This window comes from Miniopterus natalensis, chromosome 5 (genome assembly GCF_054644295.1).
Source record: "Miniopterus natalensis isolate mMinNat1 chromosome 5, mMinNat1.hap1, whole genome shotgun sequence".
Taxonomy (NCBI): domain Eukaryota; kingdom Metazoa; phylum Chordata; class Mammalia; order Chiroptera; family Miniopteridae; genus Miniopterus; species Miniopterus natalensis.
This window is the reverse complement of record NC_142085.1, coordinates 65424422-65444396: the sequence shown is the minus strand read 5'-3', so window position 1 is coordinate 65444396 and position 19975 is coordinate 65424422. Positions and strand designations below refer to the sequence as shown.

The 19975-nt window shown below is 35.7% G+C and overlaps 1 protein-coding gene across 1 annotated transcript in view; it reads left to right on the top strand.

Annotated features, from left to right (window-relative positions):
• Positions 1-19975, top strand: part of TRDN (triadin) — a 254454-nt gene that overhangs the window by 218594 nt on the left and 15885 nt on the right. The window contains exons 24-32 of the mRNA XM_087817589.1: positions 5817-5843; positions 6418-6447; positions 9583-9612; positions 11294-11341; positions 13101-13148; positions 14398-14415; positions 15634-15678; positions 17251-17271; positions 18999-19025. Coding sequence (XP_087673715.1) covers positions 5817-5843; positions 6418-6447; positions 9583-9612; positions 11294-11341; positions 13101-13148; positions 14398-14415; positions 15634-15678; positions 17251-17271; positions 18999-19025 — 294 coding nt within the window. The remainder of the gene's footprint in view (positions 1-5816; positions 5844-6417; positions 6448-9582; positions 9613-11293; positions 11342-13100; positions 13149-14397; positions 14416-15633; positions 15679-17250; positions 17272-18998; positions 19026-19975) is intronic.

Below are 19975 nucleotides of genomic sequence, written 5' to 3'. Positions count from 1 at the left end.
ACTCTTAAGACAGGTGTTAAAAGTTAGAAGAAGAAATATAAAAATGGGAAAATGCAGAAAAAGGAAGACTAAAAATATTGGAAAATGATTTAATTAATTACAATCTTTCTAGGGTTAACCCTATTCCAAATATTTTATATCTTTGGAAAGATAGTTATCTATCTATATATGTAAAAGAAGGTTATAACTCTATCTCCTTAGACAGTAAAAGTGATACTTCATACATGTAGACATTCATAACATTGGTCTTAAAATATTTGCATATACTCATTTTCACAAATTTTTACCTATATTTAAGAAATTCTTATTTCACTCTTCTATGTATATGTTAAATAATAACCTGAAATATTACCATCACTTTTCTTCAATGTACTGCCAACATATCAAAGGGAATTTTTTGTGCTTTCTTATTTCTAGTTAATAAACAATTATTTTAAGTGACTTTATATAATCTGAAAGTTTGCATTTTCTGGAAGAAAAGTGGGAAAATTAGCAATTTTAAAGTGTAAGAAAAAATGCATAATAGAGATGAAATGACATATTGAGTCTCTACATCAAATGTCATAATTGAGTTTTAGATATATCTGCAGAAATGGAAAAACTACATAGAAAAATTGCTCTATTTTTGGCACTCTTACTGATGCCAGTGAAAGTTTGCTGATCAGATAAAAGGTGTATTATGCCACTCTTCATTTTGTTTTAGGCTTTATTTTACTGTTGGTATATAATGGAAAAAGTGATATATGTGCTATAAATTTCCTATTTTTAGTTTACATATGTATTTACGTGACAATTATTTTTAACTTCCTAAGAGAAAAGAAAAGTCAGCATTAATGGAATATTTTATTACAAAATATAATCAATAAATAATTTATTAAAAACATATATCACTGCCAAACATCCAGAATTGTGCCCAGTGTTACAAAATTTACAAACAAGTTACAAGAGATTGTTTCTATCTCAAGAAGTACAATCAAGGACCTAGACATGAACTACTAAGGGATGTCTCCAGACAATTTATTCTCTCAGGAATCTAGAGAGAGGAGCCATTCCTGCAGCCTGTGGCAATCAGTGACAACTTCAAGGAGATGATGGATTTAGCTGGGGTTGTAGGAACATGTAAGAGCTGCTGAGTCAGGCAGATGATTTTAAAAGCTGATGGAAACAACACTAGTTTTATGAAGAAAGACATGAATTTGACTCTTTGCCACATGCTAGGAATGTGACTTTTCTTAAATCACTTAACTGTTCTGAGTTTCAGTTTCCTTATTTACTGAATGAAGACCATCATACCCACCTAGGAGGGTTGTAAGAAATAGAGTTGGTCCTTGCCATTTGGTTCAATTCAGTAAGTGGTAGCTCTATTTAGGAATTAACCCAGAGACAGGGATGAGTGTTGTGTTAGCAGGAGAGAGTGAGGAGAGAACCAGGGGCCAAAGGTGATTCCAGGGGCTGCATGAGAAACAGAAGATGGCAAGGCTTCAGCGGGGGCATGTGGCCGCAGCAGGGCGGTTCCGAAAATCCAGGGAAGGGGGCTTAGAAGGCCAGAGGGAAAAGCTTGGATTCTTAGGGTGTGAATGAGAAGACAGTGGAATCACGTGTGTCTTACAATGGCATGCGGGGCGAGATCCTGCAGAAATAGTACTGAATCAGGGATTTAAACCAAAAGCCATTTATAGTAACCTCAGTATTATAAAATAAAAGTTGGATAAATTGGCACATAGAGGAAACAATGAGGAAGTGAATTCTGTTTACTTTCAAGAGCATTTCGAGTCATAACTAATATTCAATGTGGAATAATTAGGAACTGAGTTTTTAAAAATCAGAGAACCTAACAACCCATTGAAAATGCTAATATCATCTGGTTATATATTCTTTAAGTTATATAAACATACATGCTTTAAAAGCACAATCATACTCTCTGTACAGCGCTATTACTGCTCTAGTAATTGTCACACTTTCACGGGAGAAGAATAGACACTGATGACATGAATGTACACAACTCCCAGTCTCAGCGCGAGGGAATGGGGAAGGCGGTCGAGTGCAGAAGGTGCAAGGGGAACGCAGGTGGCGTGGATGCTAACGGGACATCCACATGGAGACATTCTAGAGACCCTTGGAAACTGAGAATGCTCGCTTTGAATCCTCAGACTAGGTTTTGTATCCATGAGTTTAGAGGTTTTGAGTCAAAGCCAAGGAGAAAAGAAGTTTTTTTAAGAAAAGGAAACATGGCGGGAGAAGAGAAGGAAATGAAGGGCAGCTTCTTGGAAAATATAAAGAACTGGTGAAGACAAGGAAAGTACGTCACCTGGAAAATTAGAAAATACAGTGTACAGCATCCCAAAGGGGAACACTTTCAAGAAAACGTAGAAAAGTCAGTGTTATAACAATGTCTCAGAAAGGTCAAGGGACATGGTGACCAAGAAAAAGCCATAATATTTGATCCAACAAACTGTCCTTCTGTAACCTTTTGGGGAGCATTTTTAGTAGAGTGGTGGAATTAGAAACCAGTTTACAGAAATTAACAGAGAATGTATTCATAAGTGGAGGCACAGCAAAAAACTATTTTTTTCAAGAGTTTGTCGTTAAAGGGAGACGACATAGTCTATGCCCCCAGCGAGAACCAGCGCGAGGTGGTTGCTGTCTTCATGCCTGTGACGGTGGGGTTGTCCCGGGAGAGGAGGGACAGGAAACCCAGAGGGAGATATTCAGTAGGGGGTTAGGAGAGAACTGCCCCAAGCAGGGGAGCCTGGGGATGCACATCATAGATGGAGGGAATTAGCCTAATTATGATGAAGAGAAAACTTCCCCTGAGCTTTGAAGGCATAATGAGAGGACAGATTACATCAAAGCTGAGTGTCTAATCGGAGGCTCTTGCCGAGTGATCTTTTCTCCTAAATTCCTTTCCCAAAAGTTGGCCGCTAACACATTTTTTTGCCTGATTCCAAGGATGCTTTTTTTGTTCATATTATGCTGACCCTTAGGCAGTATTTGACTACATTCGTCATCTCTTCTTTCTCAAAAATAAAAAATAAAATCCCCCCCCCTTTTTGGGCAAAAGGCAAATTATTTAAATCCACAGTTAAAAATAAAATGACCAAAAAAAAAGACTATATTTTTAAATACTGGGACAACATGACAATAATTATTTATTTTTGACATAGCATATTATTAGCCACTACATTTCTTTGTTTTATTTACAACCCCCCAAAGAAAATGATGACAAATAGGACATGAATTTCATTAGGTAATGGGAGAATAGCTAAGTGCTCCTTTTAGGAAGCAAAGGACATTAAATATAAGTAGTACTATAAGAGACACAGTAAGTAGTAAGCAATAATTTGGTTTTTTATTTTTTAAAAAGTAATATTTATAAACAAACTCTTCAGAGTTTTATAGCTGCCTTTCTAACTGCCTAGTAAACATTTTCTCAAGGTTATTCTGCCAGCACCTCACCTTGTTTAAAATTGGACTCAACATCTCTTCCATTGTCTTTTTTATTTGCTCATTACCTCAAGAAATAGAATTCATGACTCACCGTTCAGTTTCATTGACTTCAACTTCTGAGTCATTTACAACTTCTCCTCTTTCACCACCCAGCAGCCAAATGGGTGCCAGGTATTTGTCTCTCAAATTTGCTCTCTACCTTCATTTTCTCTCCTGGTAAGACCCCAGTTCTAGTTCTCATGATCTCTTGCCTGAATAAATAGACAAACTCATGACCTAATCAGCCACTTTGTTTTCATCTCTTCAAAGATCCACCACAAGTCCATACTAGTTATCTTTTCTGAATGTGTATCTACAGGGAACAGTGCTAGGTTCACTGCCCCTGACATATTCATGTGGCTCCCATGTGTCTAATCTGCCACCATCACTCCTCCCCCATAAACATTTTAGTAAGATCACCAATTCCATGCATTTTTTTGGTCTATTCAGTGCTTTTCTAATATGTTCCTTTTACTCTAGGTCCACAACAAAAACTTCTTACCTACTTACCTTGCCTCCGATCTTGGCAACTTACTTTCTCAATTACTCTTTTTTAGCTATAAGCACGTACCATGTGTTTTCCTGCCTTGGCCTCTTTGCACACCTTTTCCTCTAGCATATGATGTGGTATCCACGTTTGCTGAATGGGCTCCTGCTAACTTTGTGTCTGAGCTCCTATGTTATATCTGCCGTGGGCTGTGTAGAACTCCGTAATTTCTGAGACAGAAAATCACCCAAAAGCCACCATAGCTACAGAAGGTCAACAAAATTATTCTTATGAGGGTAACAAACTTAAACTCTCAAGAAAGATATTGTATCAAGGCAGAGATCATCAAATAAAGAGCTAATATCAACAAAAAGGGAATGAGTAATTAAAATCAAGCAAATAAGAAAAGTTGTGCAGAATGTGCTTTGTGAACACAGAGGAAAGTCGTATTTCTACAGCCTTTAGGTTCAGGGAGAATTTCCCAAGGGAGAAGATACGGGGGTAGTCTTAGAGACTGGTCAAGATAGCCAGGTGAAGAAAGACTGGGTAGGGCTTTTTTTTATCTAAACTGTGTCTCCCTAATAAATGATTTACTACTTAGATTTAAATTAATTTTTAACATAAATATATAATTTTATACCTGGATGAGAGAGATATATATATACCTTATATATATAAGAAAGAAAAGAAATCGAGGAAGTTAGATTAGGTGATTTCTAATATATATATATAACCTTACAGAATGATCACCCTAATAAGTGTAGCACCCACCTGGCACCATACATAGTTATTACAATATTATTGACTATATTCCCTATGCTGTGCCTTACATTCCCATGACTGTTTTTCTTACCGGCAGTTTGTGCATCTTAATCCCTCCCATCTGGTCTTGGCAAGTAGGGGAGAACTGGTGATCAAAGAGGCCTGTGAATAGGATGGTGGGGATACAAGCTAGATTATAGTGAATTGATGACGAATGAAAGTCGAGAGGTGAACAAAAAGCAGGTAATGATGACATTCTTAAGAAGCTGGGTTGAGCAGTGATGGGTGGCATTGGATGGCAAGTAGGAAAGAACCCAGAATCAAAGGAGGGTTTTTGTTGTTGTTGTTGTGTGTGTGTTTTACTGTCACACCTTTGTTGAGATAAAAAAGAAAATGAAAACTGACTATGGGTAAGGCAAAGGTTGGCAAACAATGGCCTATGCACTGGCCGCTAGTTTCTGTAAATAAACTATTTCTTATTGCTTAGGACCGCTTCCATGTAGCAACAGCAGAGGTGAATAGTTGCAACAGAGATCATATGGCCCCAAATCCAAAACTATATACTGTCTGACCATTCATAGAAAATTTACCAGCCCCTACACTAGGGTTCCTCATGCCATAAAAGCAAAAACATTTCTAGTCATGGGAATTCCAAATTCACAGCAATTATTTTTTTAATGTATTATACTGGGACAGATAATATATTGATAATGGTAATGGAAAATTTTAAAAAGTGTCTTGGATTTTTCATCTTGAATAATGAAGGGTTAAAAGTAATGTCTCAAAAAATGTCTTATCTTAATATACAATTAAAAAGTTAACATTACACAAGAGTTTGTGAGAAAATTATTTTTTAATGGTGCAGTAAAAATAAACTGTTTTATTATTTAAAATGATGTTTTAATTAGTAGCTTGACATGGACATGAAATTACATAGCTTATAAAATTTCGATAAAGAAGAATAGCTGGTGTCAATTTTGTTTGATTTTAATTTTCAAATGTATAATGTTCCATCATTCAATGACAATTCAATAAGAATTGAATGACTCAGCCTTTAATAATTTTTTGAAACTTTTTCTAGGCAAAGAAGTGAAGCTTAAGCCTCCACGTATGTTATGTGCATGCCTAAATAATAAATAAATAACAAATCTTAAATGCATGCTTTTAATCCTTTTCTGATTCCATTTTTGAGTATTTTGCTTAAATCCAAGGCAATTATTTTGTGAAGAAATTATTTTTGCCTATTATCTTAAGTGTTCCTCTGAGAATATGTTATGCTAACATTTTCCTTCATCCTTTGTTCAGTGGAGATACAAATCAGTACCTTTAATTAACTTCTCATTAAAAGTTTTAGTTCACATTTTATTTTTTCTCAAAATAACACTTGTGATTAATAATGATGAACCTTTATTTTGTCTGTTTGTATTAATTTCCTGCTATTTTAAAAACAAAATTAACATGACATATTAAAAAACTCAATAATATGTAAATGAAATAGGGTGGGCAAAAGTAGGTTTACAGTTGTGAGTAAACAAAAGTTTATTCTTGCATTATTGTTAATTTTTGTATTTTTTTCCATACAAACAACTGTAAACCCAGTTTTGCCCACCCCTGTATGCATGAGTGCAGGAAATAAATATCTTTATATAATCATCCTTATTACTGTGTATCTATATTTTCAGAGTCACAAGTAAAAAAAGAAGAGAAGCCAGGTATGCATATTTTATGTATGGATTCATACTTGCATTCCATATTTATGATGAATAGCATAAAATGTCTTTGCAAATGTGTCCCAGTGTAAAATGTTATACCCAAATTTTATCCTTGACTAACTTTTTAAAATAAAACAAACATAGTACATATTTTGTACTACTTGTTCCTGGGGGGTGGGAAGAAAAATTCCTGAGAAATGTATATGTTTCAGAAAAAACAATTGACTAATTGGGTTCAGTCTTTCACAACCACTATTTTTGCTGATTTTATTTACTGATATAGGACATAAATATTTTATCAGAAACACAGCTTCTCTCACTCTTCCCTTTTCGGGGGCTCCTGAGTGAGATAAACATTTCTTCAGGCTATAGCAGGTAGCAGCAACTTTTTTAAAAGAACAAAGGGAATTCAGATTCTCATAACAGTTAAAGTTTTGGTTCATGTTCCATAACTATTTGGCTTGTAGGGCTGCTGTAATAAAATACCACAAACTAGGTGGCTTAACACAACAGAAATTTATTTTCTTATAGTTCCAGAAGCTAGAAGTCTGAAATCAAGGTGTGAGCAGGGCCATGTTTTTCTTGAAACCTGTGGGGAAGAATCAGTCCTTGCATCTTCTCCCTTCTGGTGTTTGCCAGCAATCCTTGGTGTCCCTTGGCTTGTAGAAGCATCACTCTAATCTCAGCTTCTGTCATCAGATGGACATTGTCTCTCTTTGTCTCTATCTTTGTACCTTTTCTCCTCTTCTTATGACACCAATCATATTAAATTAAGGATCCACCCTACTCCCATATGACAAATTCTTAATTAATTATATCTACAATGACTCTATTTCCGAATAAGGTCACATTCTGAGGTACTGAGTGTTAGGACTCCAGTATATTTCTTTTTTTGGATGACACAATTCAATGCATAGAGGTCTACTCTACCCCCACCCCCAAAATGCATGTCCTTCACATGGTGCAAAATACATTCACCTCATTCCATAATCCCTAAGTCTCATCCATTTTAGCATCAACTCTAAATCCAAAATTTCATCAATTCAAAGCCCCAAATCTCATTATGTAAATCAGTTATGCATGAAACTCAGGGTATGATTCTTTCTGCAGAAAATTCCTCTCCATATGTGAACCTATAAAACCAGAAAACAAATGACTGCTTCCAAAATAAAACAGTGGGACAGAAATAGGATAGACATTTCCATTCCTAAAGGGAGAAATTGGAAGATAAAAAGAAGTCACGGGTTCCACATAAATTCAAAACATAGCAGAAAAAATTCCACTAGATTTCAAAGCCTGAGAAAATATTCTTTGGCTCACTGCTGAGTCCTCTGGGCCTGGTAGGGTGTGGTTCTGCCCTCTTGAACATCTAGGTGACTGGCCCTCTCTACCTGAGGAGGTCCCATCAGCCCAGGTTTGAATCTGTTGTTATTTTTTTATTTCATCCACCTCTGTCCCTCTCTATCCAGGCTGCATTGCCTCTGCTTGTAGAATATTCTCAAAAACATGACCAGTCTTGCTTTCAGTTAACGGGGGTTCAAGTCATTGAACAGGAAGGTCCTCCACAATCTTTCCTGGACCACCACGTCTCTATAGCTGCCTTCTGCTGAGAAAGTGGATTGGATCCATGAGTCCCACATTTATTCTTTACCCACTTCAGCAAAAGTTTGTCCAGCCACACCACTGGCCCTGTCTCCCATGCACACTATTCAGATGGGTTGAAAGTGTTCCAAATGACCAAGTGCTGGTTCCTTTTGCTTAACAGTTCATTCCTCAACTGATCCTCCCTTTCACATTTTATTCTAAGCAGCAAGGAGAAATCAGGCTGACTCTTTCACACTTTGCTTGGAAACTTTCTCAGCTAAATATCCATGTTCTTCACTTACAAATTCTACCTTCCAGCCAACAGAAGAACACAACTCAGCCAAGTTCCCTGCTACTTTATAACAAACATCACCCTCCCTCCAGTATCCAATAACATGTTCCTCGTTTCTTCTGAGATCTCAGTAGAAGTACACTTAACATTCTTATTTCTAAGAATATTCTGTTCATGCTGACATATGTATTCTCAAAGGAGACAGAAGCTTGCTCTATAGCTCCCCTCAGCTCTTTCTGAATCCTCAGCAGAATAGTCTTATAAGTCAATATTTCTGCCAATAGTCTTTTCAAGGCAATCTGGGCTTTTTATATAAAGTGCCTCAAAAATTTTTGAGCCTCAACCCACTACCCAACCCCAAAGCCACTCCCATTCTCCCATTTTTATAGGTATTTGTTACAGCAGCACCCCACTCCCTGGTACCAAAAATATGTTTCCTTGGATGACTGGAATAAAGTACCACAAACTGGGTAGGTTAAAACAATGAAAATGTATCCTCTCATAGGTTTAGAGGCTAGAAGTCCAAAATGAAGATGTCAACAGAGCTGTACTTATTTTGAAACCTAGAGAGGAGAATCTTTTCTTACCTCTTCTAGCTTCTGGTGTTCTTGCCAGAAATCCTCAGTGTTCTTGGCTTGTAGGAGCATCACTCCAATCTCTGCCTCCATCAGCACCTAGACATCTTCTTCCTGTGTGTTTCTATGCCTGTTCCTCTTTTGCTATTTTTTTAAGGACATCAGTCACATTAGATTAAGGACCCACACTACTCCAGTACAACTTCTTCTTACCTAATCATATCTGCAGCAATCCTATTTCCAGATAAGGTCACGTTCTGGGATACTGAGGTTAGGGCTCCAACAGATCTTTTGATGGGACACAATTCAAGCCATAACACTATTTGTGTAAACTTCTGAATCGCATAATTGTCCAATTATATCTATGTCAAAAAGACTCTTCCAATTTTTGTTATCAAATCATTTATCTTATGCTGACATAGTAACTATTCTCCACAACAATCATCTTGAGAAAACAAATTTCAGGTTAAAATCAATTAGCAGTAACAACAACTTATTACATGGCATGATTCCAACTATTGTGTTTAATAGTCCAGCATTGAGAAACTAGCATGAAACTGGAATAATTTTTAGTGCAATTCTTCTTTTTTCAATTATGGTAAACAGAATAATTTCCAAAAATGGATTTGTGTTCTAGTTATTTTTTTCAGATTTTTAAATTTCTGCATTTTGTTTTCCCTTCAGAGCCACAAGTAAAAAAGGAAACAAAATCAGGTATCAATTTTTTTTATTCTTTAATTGACAGAGCTGCTATTGTCTTCATTTTAGATCTAAAAGAGGCTTACCACCCACCAGTGGAGATTTACAGAGTCTCCCAGATCCTCATTATATTTCCTACTCCATTGATCAATATGGTTTTATGCTACTGAATTAGTTGAGAATGGGGATATCCCATAGGCAAAAATATAAAAAAATATGGCTTTAAATGGGCTTCAGCAGAAACTCCAGTTTTTAGAAGCATTCCTTGGGGTTCTTCAAAACCAAGTATGGTCATGTTTAATTTGTGGGATTCTTTCTGATAACACACCAGGGTAATAAAATCACAAAATCATAGACTACTGAGATTTGAAGGGAACAAGGACAACAATTATTATATATAATTACATATATACAATAATATAATATTACAATAATTATTAAACACCTGCTATGAGTTAAGGACTAGCATAAAATTTTTATATTCATCATATAACTATGAGAGACATGAAACATGACAATTGTTATTCATATTTAATATCTGTAGAAATAATTCAATAGGCCAAGTTCAGAAATTATTATTTTTCCAAGATTTTCAAGTTAATAAATGTTGGAGTTAGGATTCTGGCCATGTCTGATTTATTCAAAATCCTGGGTGCTCCCAGTAAGAGATTGTCTCAGACTAGCAATCATTTTATTAAGAGTTAACAATGGCCTAAAATCAGGATGACCTTTCCAAGTTTACATTGCTATTTAATGTTTATGTCCTAGCTCTGGTACCAACTAGCTATTTACCTGAGGCAAATTACAAAAACCCTCAGGCTCTATGGAAGTGATTTCTTCATTATAAAAAAATTACACAGCAGGATTCTTCGATATCACAAATTCAAGAATCTGTGTATACAATACTATATTGCCGTTAATTTTCACCAGATCTTACTTAGCAACTGACTATAAGCTTGAATCTAGTTGCTCTTATAAACAATATATATAGAACATAACAAGGCTCATAGATGCCTAGTTATTGTTTTCTGATTTATTTTTCTGATTATATTTATTTGCTGCAGATGAATATGTATAACCAGATACAAATACTTTGCATATCCCCCACTCCCTCCCTTTTGTAAAACAGAAACCTAATACCATTTAAAATTTCTAGTTAGTCCTAATACCATTTAAAACTTTTAATTATTATTGTTACATAATGTAGTTTTGCAGTGATTTAATTGAATATTATTATTTATTTTTATAAACAAAAGTTTTTTTAGCTTTATCTGAAAAAGCCCAAAAAACACAGTGTACGTATGAATTTTATCTATAATGCTCCTATAGAATCTTTTACAAGACATTTTTAAAATATGTTTAATAATACATATTTTCACATTACTTTGTGTGACCATTATACTTTATTCCAACCTAAGTTCTCATTTTGTATTGATGCTTTATTAAGCCTGGTCTTTGGATATTATGGGTGCATAAATGTAGTAATTCTTGGTACATGGTTGTTATGAAACCAAAACCTTTAAGGTTTTCATGTAAACTAGGATGACATGAGAATTTAGGAATAGGTTTTCTCCATGGGCAGAGTTGTTGAAATCTTCTCTTTAATAAATTGTTGGCCTAAGTCACAGAGAAAATTCAGTGCATGCTAGTTTATAAAACCAAACACCTGAAAAGGTTTTCTTTTTACTGTTTCTAGAACAAGACACAGTGAAACCAGAAAAGACTGTTTCTCATGGTAAACCAGGTATTTTGCAGGTGGTATTTGTAGTATCGAATTGCCTTAAATGCTCTAGTTTTAGCAGAATGAAGAGCTTTAAGTCCATTATAAAGTTATTAGACAGGATTCATGTCTTACGTCATCCAGATTCTAGAACACCCCATTTTAGTCACCTTCACAATGTGTTTTGTACTGAGGACTTGCCCCATGCCAGGTATTACACAGCCAGTCTTCCTTCCCATCAGACACATAGCTAAGCACAAAACATCACCTCCAGGGCTCGGGTGAGTGGGCTTTATATGTTATTTTGTTTTCTTCTGTTTGGGGCAAGACATCCTGAGAAAATGTCTGTAATTCAGATTGGCTTATTCAAACATGACCATCTTAGACTCCAAGGCAAGAAAAAGAAGTCAACATTTCTCCCCACTTTCTGTTCTTCTTTCTTACTCCATGTTTGTCTCCAATCCTTCCTTTTTATTTCTGGTCTTTATTACTTGGACAAAGTAGAGGTAAACCAATGTGTCCTGCTCCTAAAGATAAATACAGATGTTACCAAGACGTGTTTATTCATTAGTTTTTATTTAAGAAGAGAAGCTTTACATTTTAACTTAAGCTAATTAAGTAATAATTTAATTTGGAGGCAGCCCCAAGCCTCAGTTGTTCTGTAGACTTATGTACACCACCCCACGCTGAGTCACTCGCCCAATGTTGTGAATACGGATTGTCCAGGACCTTTCAAAAGTTAGAAACATGCTTTCTCAAAACATCTCTTGGGAAACCTTTCGCTTTCATTTTTAAAATTTTACTTTAAAGAATCTATTTACAATAGGTTTGAGTCAGAACGATTTTATTTGCTGATGTTTTTAAAAATATGAGACATCAACAACAGAAACCGTAGGAATAAAGAAGGCAGAACTGGAGTGTGAAGGAGACATAGCTGTCTGTATCGACATAAGCAAACCCTTAGAAACAACTTTTAAAGAATGATGAAAACCTGTTATTTTCTTCACTGTCTCTGATGTAAGTCATGTTGAGGTGTTATTTCAGAGAGAATGGGAGACTTTAGTCTTCAAGTGTATGGCAAATGCATTATCCTCTCACCACATCCCTCTTTTATTTCAGTAATAACCGTCATACTCTTTAAATTCTGTTTCCCAAAGAGCTTTCCCATTTGGATATTTGACCAGCTGATTGACTCCCTTGCTGAATACTTGAAAAGTTTAATTTTACATAGGATCATTGTAATAATCCCTCTTCTTTGACTATGCTGACAAAAACATAGAGAAAAGAAAACATCCCATAAATGTACCACTTTTGCCCTGCCCCAGCTTTACACCATGAAAGAACCTGAGTTCCCAGGCCAATCCTGGGTTCCCGGGGAGACACCTTGCACAACAAAGATAAAAGGCTGCTTCTTCCTGTTCTAACTCGATCATGGAAAGGGGTCCATGTTTTATAAAACAAGGCTTCTGTGTAGGCAAATACAGTGAAATACAGTAAAGGCAGGAGATAAGGAGCGTGTTGGCAGGTGGAGATGATTTGAATTAGGAAAACTCTTATGGCAAGACAGCTGCGAAGGACATCGCAGGTGGACAGGTTTTCTTTGTGCTTCCGTCCAATTTAAATAAAAGACATCACTTGCTATTTCGTTAAGGAAACAGCTACTTTTTTCTCAGTATTGGTGTTATTTCAAAGAGAATACAAAATATCAAGGTTGAAATATGTCATTGTTTTGTACTGACACATTTGAAATTTCTACCTGTGATAACACTTTTTCCTGTCACAGAAGAAAAAGGTGTCAAGCAGATAAAAGCTACCACAATAGAAAAAACAGGTAAATAGATATTTCATATTTTTCTTCTGTATATCGGTTCTTTGTTATGTGGGTGTACGCACACAGCTTCACTGAAGTTTGCACACGTTTAGTGCTGTAAAAACTAAAATTCTAAATTCTTGTAAATAACTAGAGCTATACTCAGTAAAAATTGACCCTGGAAAACTGAAGTAACATAATTTTATTTTTTATAAGTGTGACTGACTTAAGTTTACATATAATTCATGAAAAGAATCCATGTAATGCATTGATTATCATGTACTAGTAGGTGTTTGATCTTATCTTCAAACCATGTTTTCTCAGATTTTAAAGACATGAAAAACTGAAATTGTCTGTATTTATGTGTTATATGGAATCATTTCCTCTCATGAGCCAAAGAAAAAAAAAAAGAAGAAGAAAAATGTCCTTTCATGAGAACTCCACAGAGAGTTATGTGGTTGAATAACTTTTAAAATCTGCCCTATAGCATAAAAGATCGGCAGAATATGTAATATTAAAGAAAAACAGTCTATTCTTTATTATTTTATGTGAGAAAAATAAAGAAGTGATAAGAATGGACAAAACTGAGTCTTCATTCCTATGGACTTCTGGAAACACTGCATCTCCTTTATTTGATTCCATGACAGAAATCCTATCCACCTTGGTCGTTAATACAGTTCCATCTCTTATTAAAAATAATTCCAAAGGAATAAATCTGTGAAGTAATTTCTTTCAACTGAGATAATCAAGATAATAAGTATTTAAATACAGTTTCTCAGAGAAAAATATAATAGAACTCAGGAAAGAAGTATTTAGAGAAATTATAGGCTATTATTACATGAGAAAAAAACTCCCACGGGGCCACTTCACATACCTCTTATGACAATTGTACTCTATTCAAACCATTGCCTAAACTCATAATTTCAGTTAATATGCCCTCAATTTTCACCCTAAGGTGTTAATATGGCCTCCTGAATATCTCATTTAGTTATATGGGTATTTGGGGATTATAAAGAAAGTAGCCCAAAGTATTTGTGTTTCAAATGCACCGATTGTTTTCGAGTTTACATACATTTTGTGTCTTAGCTTTTCATTAGCAGTGTGATTAATCTGTTTGTTGACAGTAAAATAATAGAGCTCAGAGAGAATGAATTAAGTTTAAGATACGGAAATCTAAAAACTAAGAAAGTTAACTATAAATGTTAAAGAGTTCTTTTTTCCATGGTTTACACTTATCAATATGGCATTTATTTTTCTTCATTCTCCACAGTCAAGCCTAAACCAGCAAGTAAGAGATGAAAAGAATAAAAACTGAAAAATGTGGCTTGGTCATTTTAACTTTAACAATTTGCTGTTTTAATTATTATTTTTAGTGTTGCTTAAGACTAAAACACCTATAGAGGTGATAGATTAATGTTATTGCTATGGCTCTGATTTAACACCCTTCTCTTTTGCTACTAATTAATAGTTAATTCTAATTATACAGAAGAGATATCTTGAAATTGTACCATTATTATTAACATTAAAACAGTGAGTCCATATCGGCTGTAAAAGAACAATATGAAATGCTATACAATGAACCATATACTGTTTTAATTTTTTTATTTAAGAAGCATTAATTATACTGTAGGTATTCATTGGTATTTAGAAATCCATAAAATTATAAACATTTTGTGATAAGATGAGCAATGGACAGATAAATATCAATGATATTTGATATTTCAGGACAACTAACCCTGGAGGTGATGACAAAGAATTAATGTTTGGCAATTATCATTATTTACAAATATTCTCAACTTTATTCAAAATATCCTACCCTATGTGGCTTCATTGAAGTTCCACTTTTGATGTAAGAGAGAGATCTCTCTTTTTTTCAATTCAAACGTTTTTCAGAGAACTAAGAGGTATATCAATTACATATTTTGATTTTGCTTATAATGTCCTAGACTTAATTTGCATTTATCCCTGAGAATTCAAACTGGACCTGGAAAGAGAGTGTGTGTGGTCCAAGAAAATAAAAATGCAAATGTGGTGCTTTCTGGAATAGGGCAGGTTTAGGTTAACTTTTCGACAAGAAATAAATGTCCAGCATCAAGTTGCGTCTGACCCAGCAAGAAGGGAACTAGGAGTCAGAGCATGTAATATACGATAGGCAAATGTCATCTGCTCTAAACTATCCCAAAGGAATGGCTCAACCTTCGGCAAAGACAGAAAAATCCTCTTTTTGTCATTCCCCTCTTCGTTGTATTCTATCTTATTTTTATTCCGCATGGCCCCAAGAGGGCTAGTACCTTCCAACTGTCTTACAGGATGCCCTGAGACTGAACCTGACCTTGTTTTTAATGCGTTTCTATGGCAATATGCATTCTGTGTTCCAAGTTACATGCAAATGACTTGGGGGCATGCTTCCCATATCAATGAGCACAGCCTGCAAATATATAAATAAGAAAAGCTTGCTACACAAACAAGCCACAGATTGCCAGTTAATTCTGATTTCTCTCTCTAGAAAAAGCTGAACATCAAGAAAAAGATTCGCCACCTATAAAAACAGGTGTTTTTGCCTTTTTGGTTTACATTGTCTTAATTCACTACTTTTATTACATTTGAATATTAAAGCAAAGCAAGAAAATGCTTTTTATTTTGTGGGAGTGCTTAGTCCTGTGGTTTTGTGGTAAAATCTAGTTTCTCAGCCATGGGACTGTGGTATTTCTGACATACATTTTGCTAAATATTATAACCAATATGTATGGATTGCCAAACATGCTATTATAACACAGCAGTATTAACAAAGTAGTATTTTCTTTCATATTCACAAGGTCCTTTCCAAATATTATTTTACTGTTGTCAATATTAATATTATTTATCATATTGATGACATTGATTCAGTTTATAGTATTGTAAAATATCCTATAAAATTGCACATAATGTATTCCATTGAAAACTAATCATGAATTTCAACAAGATATATTTTCTTAAAATAGAAATTATCTCAGTGTATAGTAGTTTAATTATTTTAAGAACATTAATCCATTTTAAATATATATATAATATTTGGCATGGCTCAAACACTAAGGCATATAGGAGGCTGAGAAAATATCCCTCCCTCTTCTCTTTTTTTCATATATATGTATAAATATATATACAAATACATATATACAAATGATATATATCCACTTTTTTTACACAAATCATGGCATAGTATAAACAGCCCTTTCCCTAAATTTTTTTATTTAACAGGGTATTTTGAAGATTTTTTTATATCAGTAGATAAAAATTTATCTCATTAATAGTATTATCTTATATAGTTGTGCACACTGAACTAGTCTCTGGTTGACATATGATTGAGTTATCTAACAAGCTTTCTTTAATGATATACAATAATAAATACACCTATCTGTTTAGTTTTGTGAATTTATCTTTGGGGTAAAATTTCCTAACGTAACATTTTTTAGTAAAATGGTATTTTCAATGTAATTTTTATAGATTTTGTCATTGTTCTCTAAAAAAATTGTATCACTTTGTATTGCCTACTGTTAATGAATTAGTTAGTTGACCTAATTTTAAGTGATTCAAATTCTTCACAGTCATGGACAAATGTTGGCTACTGTTTAAGTTATATTGGAGAAACAGATCATGTATTTAAATGGTATAGCTTTGCATTTTTCACCTACCGCTTATTTGTTCTTCTTAAGATTTTATAAAGTCAGCTTCTTCATTCAAAAACTAGATTGGGAGAGTTTAAATAGTTAATATGAATTAATATTAATATATATTCTCTAAAAACAGTAATAAAACATACACTTTATGCCATTAAAAAACAGTAAGGAGTTCAGATTATCATGAGCATTCATATTGCATCAAATCAAAGATGAGGTTTTACAAGAATAAAAAAGAGACCATGAAGAATCTATATTTTGAAGCTTTACAACTTCTCCTTTGGGGAATTCATTGGGAATATTACTTTAAAATTACTCAGAATGCATTGCTTTTTGCTCATTTTAATTGTAAGTTTAGCCTTTGGCTATTTTAACTTGAACAAACAGAAACAGGAAATTAAAATGGCTGATATTTTATCTATAGATAGAAAATTATCACTAATTTTCTTTTCTTTTTTACTTTTTAGACAAACCAAAACCAACTTTAAGTAAGTGTACCATTTTAGAATTTTAAGATCTTGCTATTTGTTTTAAATGTAAAATTTATCTGAATTATACATGCGGTCAAAAGTACAGTACGTGAAGGCACCGGTCATTACGCCTTTGACGATGCAAATGACCCCGACTGAGAGAGTGCCGTGCAGTGTGCTCACTAACCCCTGCGGTATCCACTGAGCACCTGTTAGATGTATTTCCGCACCGGGATGTACGAGGAGCGCCTCAAATGAGTTTTTGTTGTCGTACCTGTGAAATGAACACACTTACCATGATAACTAATACCGGGGTGGAAAAAAGAAGTGGTCACAGCTCTCTTTTACATACTTTCACTTTTTGTTAAGATGCATTGAGTAAGCATGGTATGGAGTTGCCTCTACTAGTCACTGCTGGCTTAAGAAAAATTCAGGTCACATAACAGCTGCCTTCAATTATTTAATTTTAACACACTAGCTTCTTACTTTCATATTTTTTCAAAACTGAAGGGTAAGTTGTTTTTTGTATTTCAGAATTATTATTTTATTTTGATGTTTCAAACAATAATAAAAATGCAACAGTTTATGAAATCTATCTTTAAAGTTTATGAATGTTATGCAATTTCATAAAGATGAAATGTTTATTTAATACTGTGAAATTATGACTCAGACTTTACCCTGGGCTAAAAATATGTACATTTCAATCAATAATATATCTAGAAGTTTTATCTAAAGTTTTTAGAATGTCGTGACATATTCTTACAAGTGCAGCTACAATTTTCTTCTGAAGAGATTCTATGCCAATGTAAAACATGAAACGTTGCCTTTGAGATGGAGAAAATCTCTAGTCTATTTAGTTTGTGTTATTGCTACTAATGTAAAGAATATAATAAAAATTAAAGATTGAAAGTCAAAGCTAGAATTCCCATATGAAATACAATCATTTGCAAATACTGTTTTATTTATGAGACATTATTTAATTTTCCATCTTAGTTTTTATAGAATATTTTAATTAATTTTTCTTGAATTTTGAAAATAGCTTCCAAAAAAGTTATATTAGATTGCTAATTAAATGTATCAGGTTTACAGAAAGTGTTATCACTTCAGCTGATTTGTGAGGAAAGATGTATTTTCAAAAACCTGACATGTTATATTTTTAAATATTATTGGTCTATAAATTTACTTCAGAAACAAAACAAAACACTAGTTCTGCATTATCATAGGCTAAAGAAAAATAACAGTTTATATCTTGTGTCAGTACTCCAACTGCAGTGACCGTGAGTCGGGTTTGCTTCTGTGATGTCCTTCGACCTCAGCCCCGCCCACTGCACGTTATAAACCTTCCGCATGGCTGGCTTTAGAAACCTGCTCGGTGACCGCGTGCGTGCGTGGCTATGGAAGGTCGAGTTGAAAGCTTATGTAATGGGGATTTATAATTTGTAATTATTTATAACTAAGAAAACCTACCAAAGGACTTAGAATTCATTAATTCTACCATATGTGAATAGACTCTTTAAGATTGTTTGACAAAGTGGTTGTATTTCCAAACTAGGTTTCTAGTTATAGTTTGAGAAATTTTAGTCGTCAGCGTGCTTGCCGTTCTGAGTAACGCCTCGGTGGTCCTGGCGGCGCGAATTCAGTCCCACGCGTCTGCAGTTGATGCTGAATTGTCTGCTGCTTAACTAAAAAACGACTTTCCTTTATTTTTTCTCCCTTTTTCCGCTCTTGTACTTTCTTCTCTAAAGAGGAAACACCCGAAGTCAAACAACCAGGCAAATCTTTGTTTCCCGAGGAGGTGACCGGCCTTGCCCCCGGGGAGCGCGAGTCCCCCGCCGGCGCGCGGCCCAGACCCGCCTCCTCCCCGCGAACAGGCCCGAGGGCCTCGCGGGCGTCAGGGAGCGCGCGGCCCGGCCCCGCCTGGCTGTCCCCGCGCTCCCGTCGCGCCTGGGCCCCGCGGCACCCTCCCCCGGGCCCGGACGCGGCGCGGGCCGCCCCGTGTTTCTCACGGCTCCTCCGCCGCGGCCTGAAAGGGCGGCACCTTTTTAGGTCTATGCCTTAGGCATAAAACTATTCATAATTGAGGCACAGGACTATCCGTAATACTAAGGAGTGAAATTTGGAACAAGAGAGTAATCAAACTTGTACAAGGCTGTAGGCGAACAGTCCGCGCTGGAGCTTCCCCGCGTTAGGATCTCGGAAGACCGCCGGCGAGAAGGGGAGAGCCCGCCTGCGTGGGGCCCCCGCGCCCCCGCGCCCCCGCGCCCCCGCGCCCCCGCGCCCCCGCGCCCCCGCGCCCCCGCGCCCCCGCGCCCCCGCGCCCCCGCGCCCCCGCGCCCCCGCGCCCCCGCGCCCCCGCGCCCCCGCGCCCCCGCGCCCCGGGGTCGGCTCGGCAGCGCTCGGCTCCGGCCAGTCCCCGCCGCGCAGTGTGTCAAGGCCGATTCCTTCTAAGTTTCTGTCTTTTTAGCCAGGCCTAGTATTTTTAAAGAAAAATAATCATAACACATGAACCTTACTGAAGTATTTTTCTGAATTATTTTGTTTTACAATTTTATAGATGAGGTCTGTTCCTGAATTAGCACTGAAAACATAAGGATCCCAAGAGAAAATGTGTTTTTAAAAACACACACACACACAACCTTTCTCTTAGCATTAAGTTAATTTGTATAAATTTGTAATTCTTAGAAACTTCAGAAGTAAGTCTATATTAGAACTGCTACGAGTC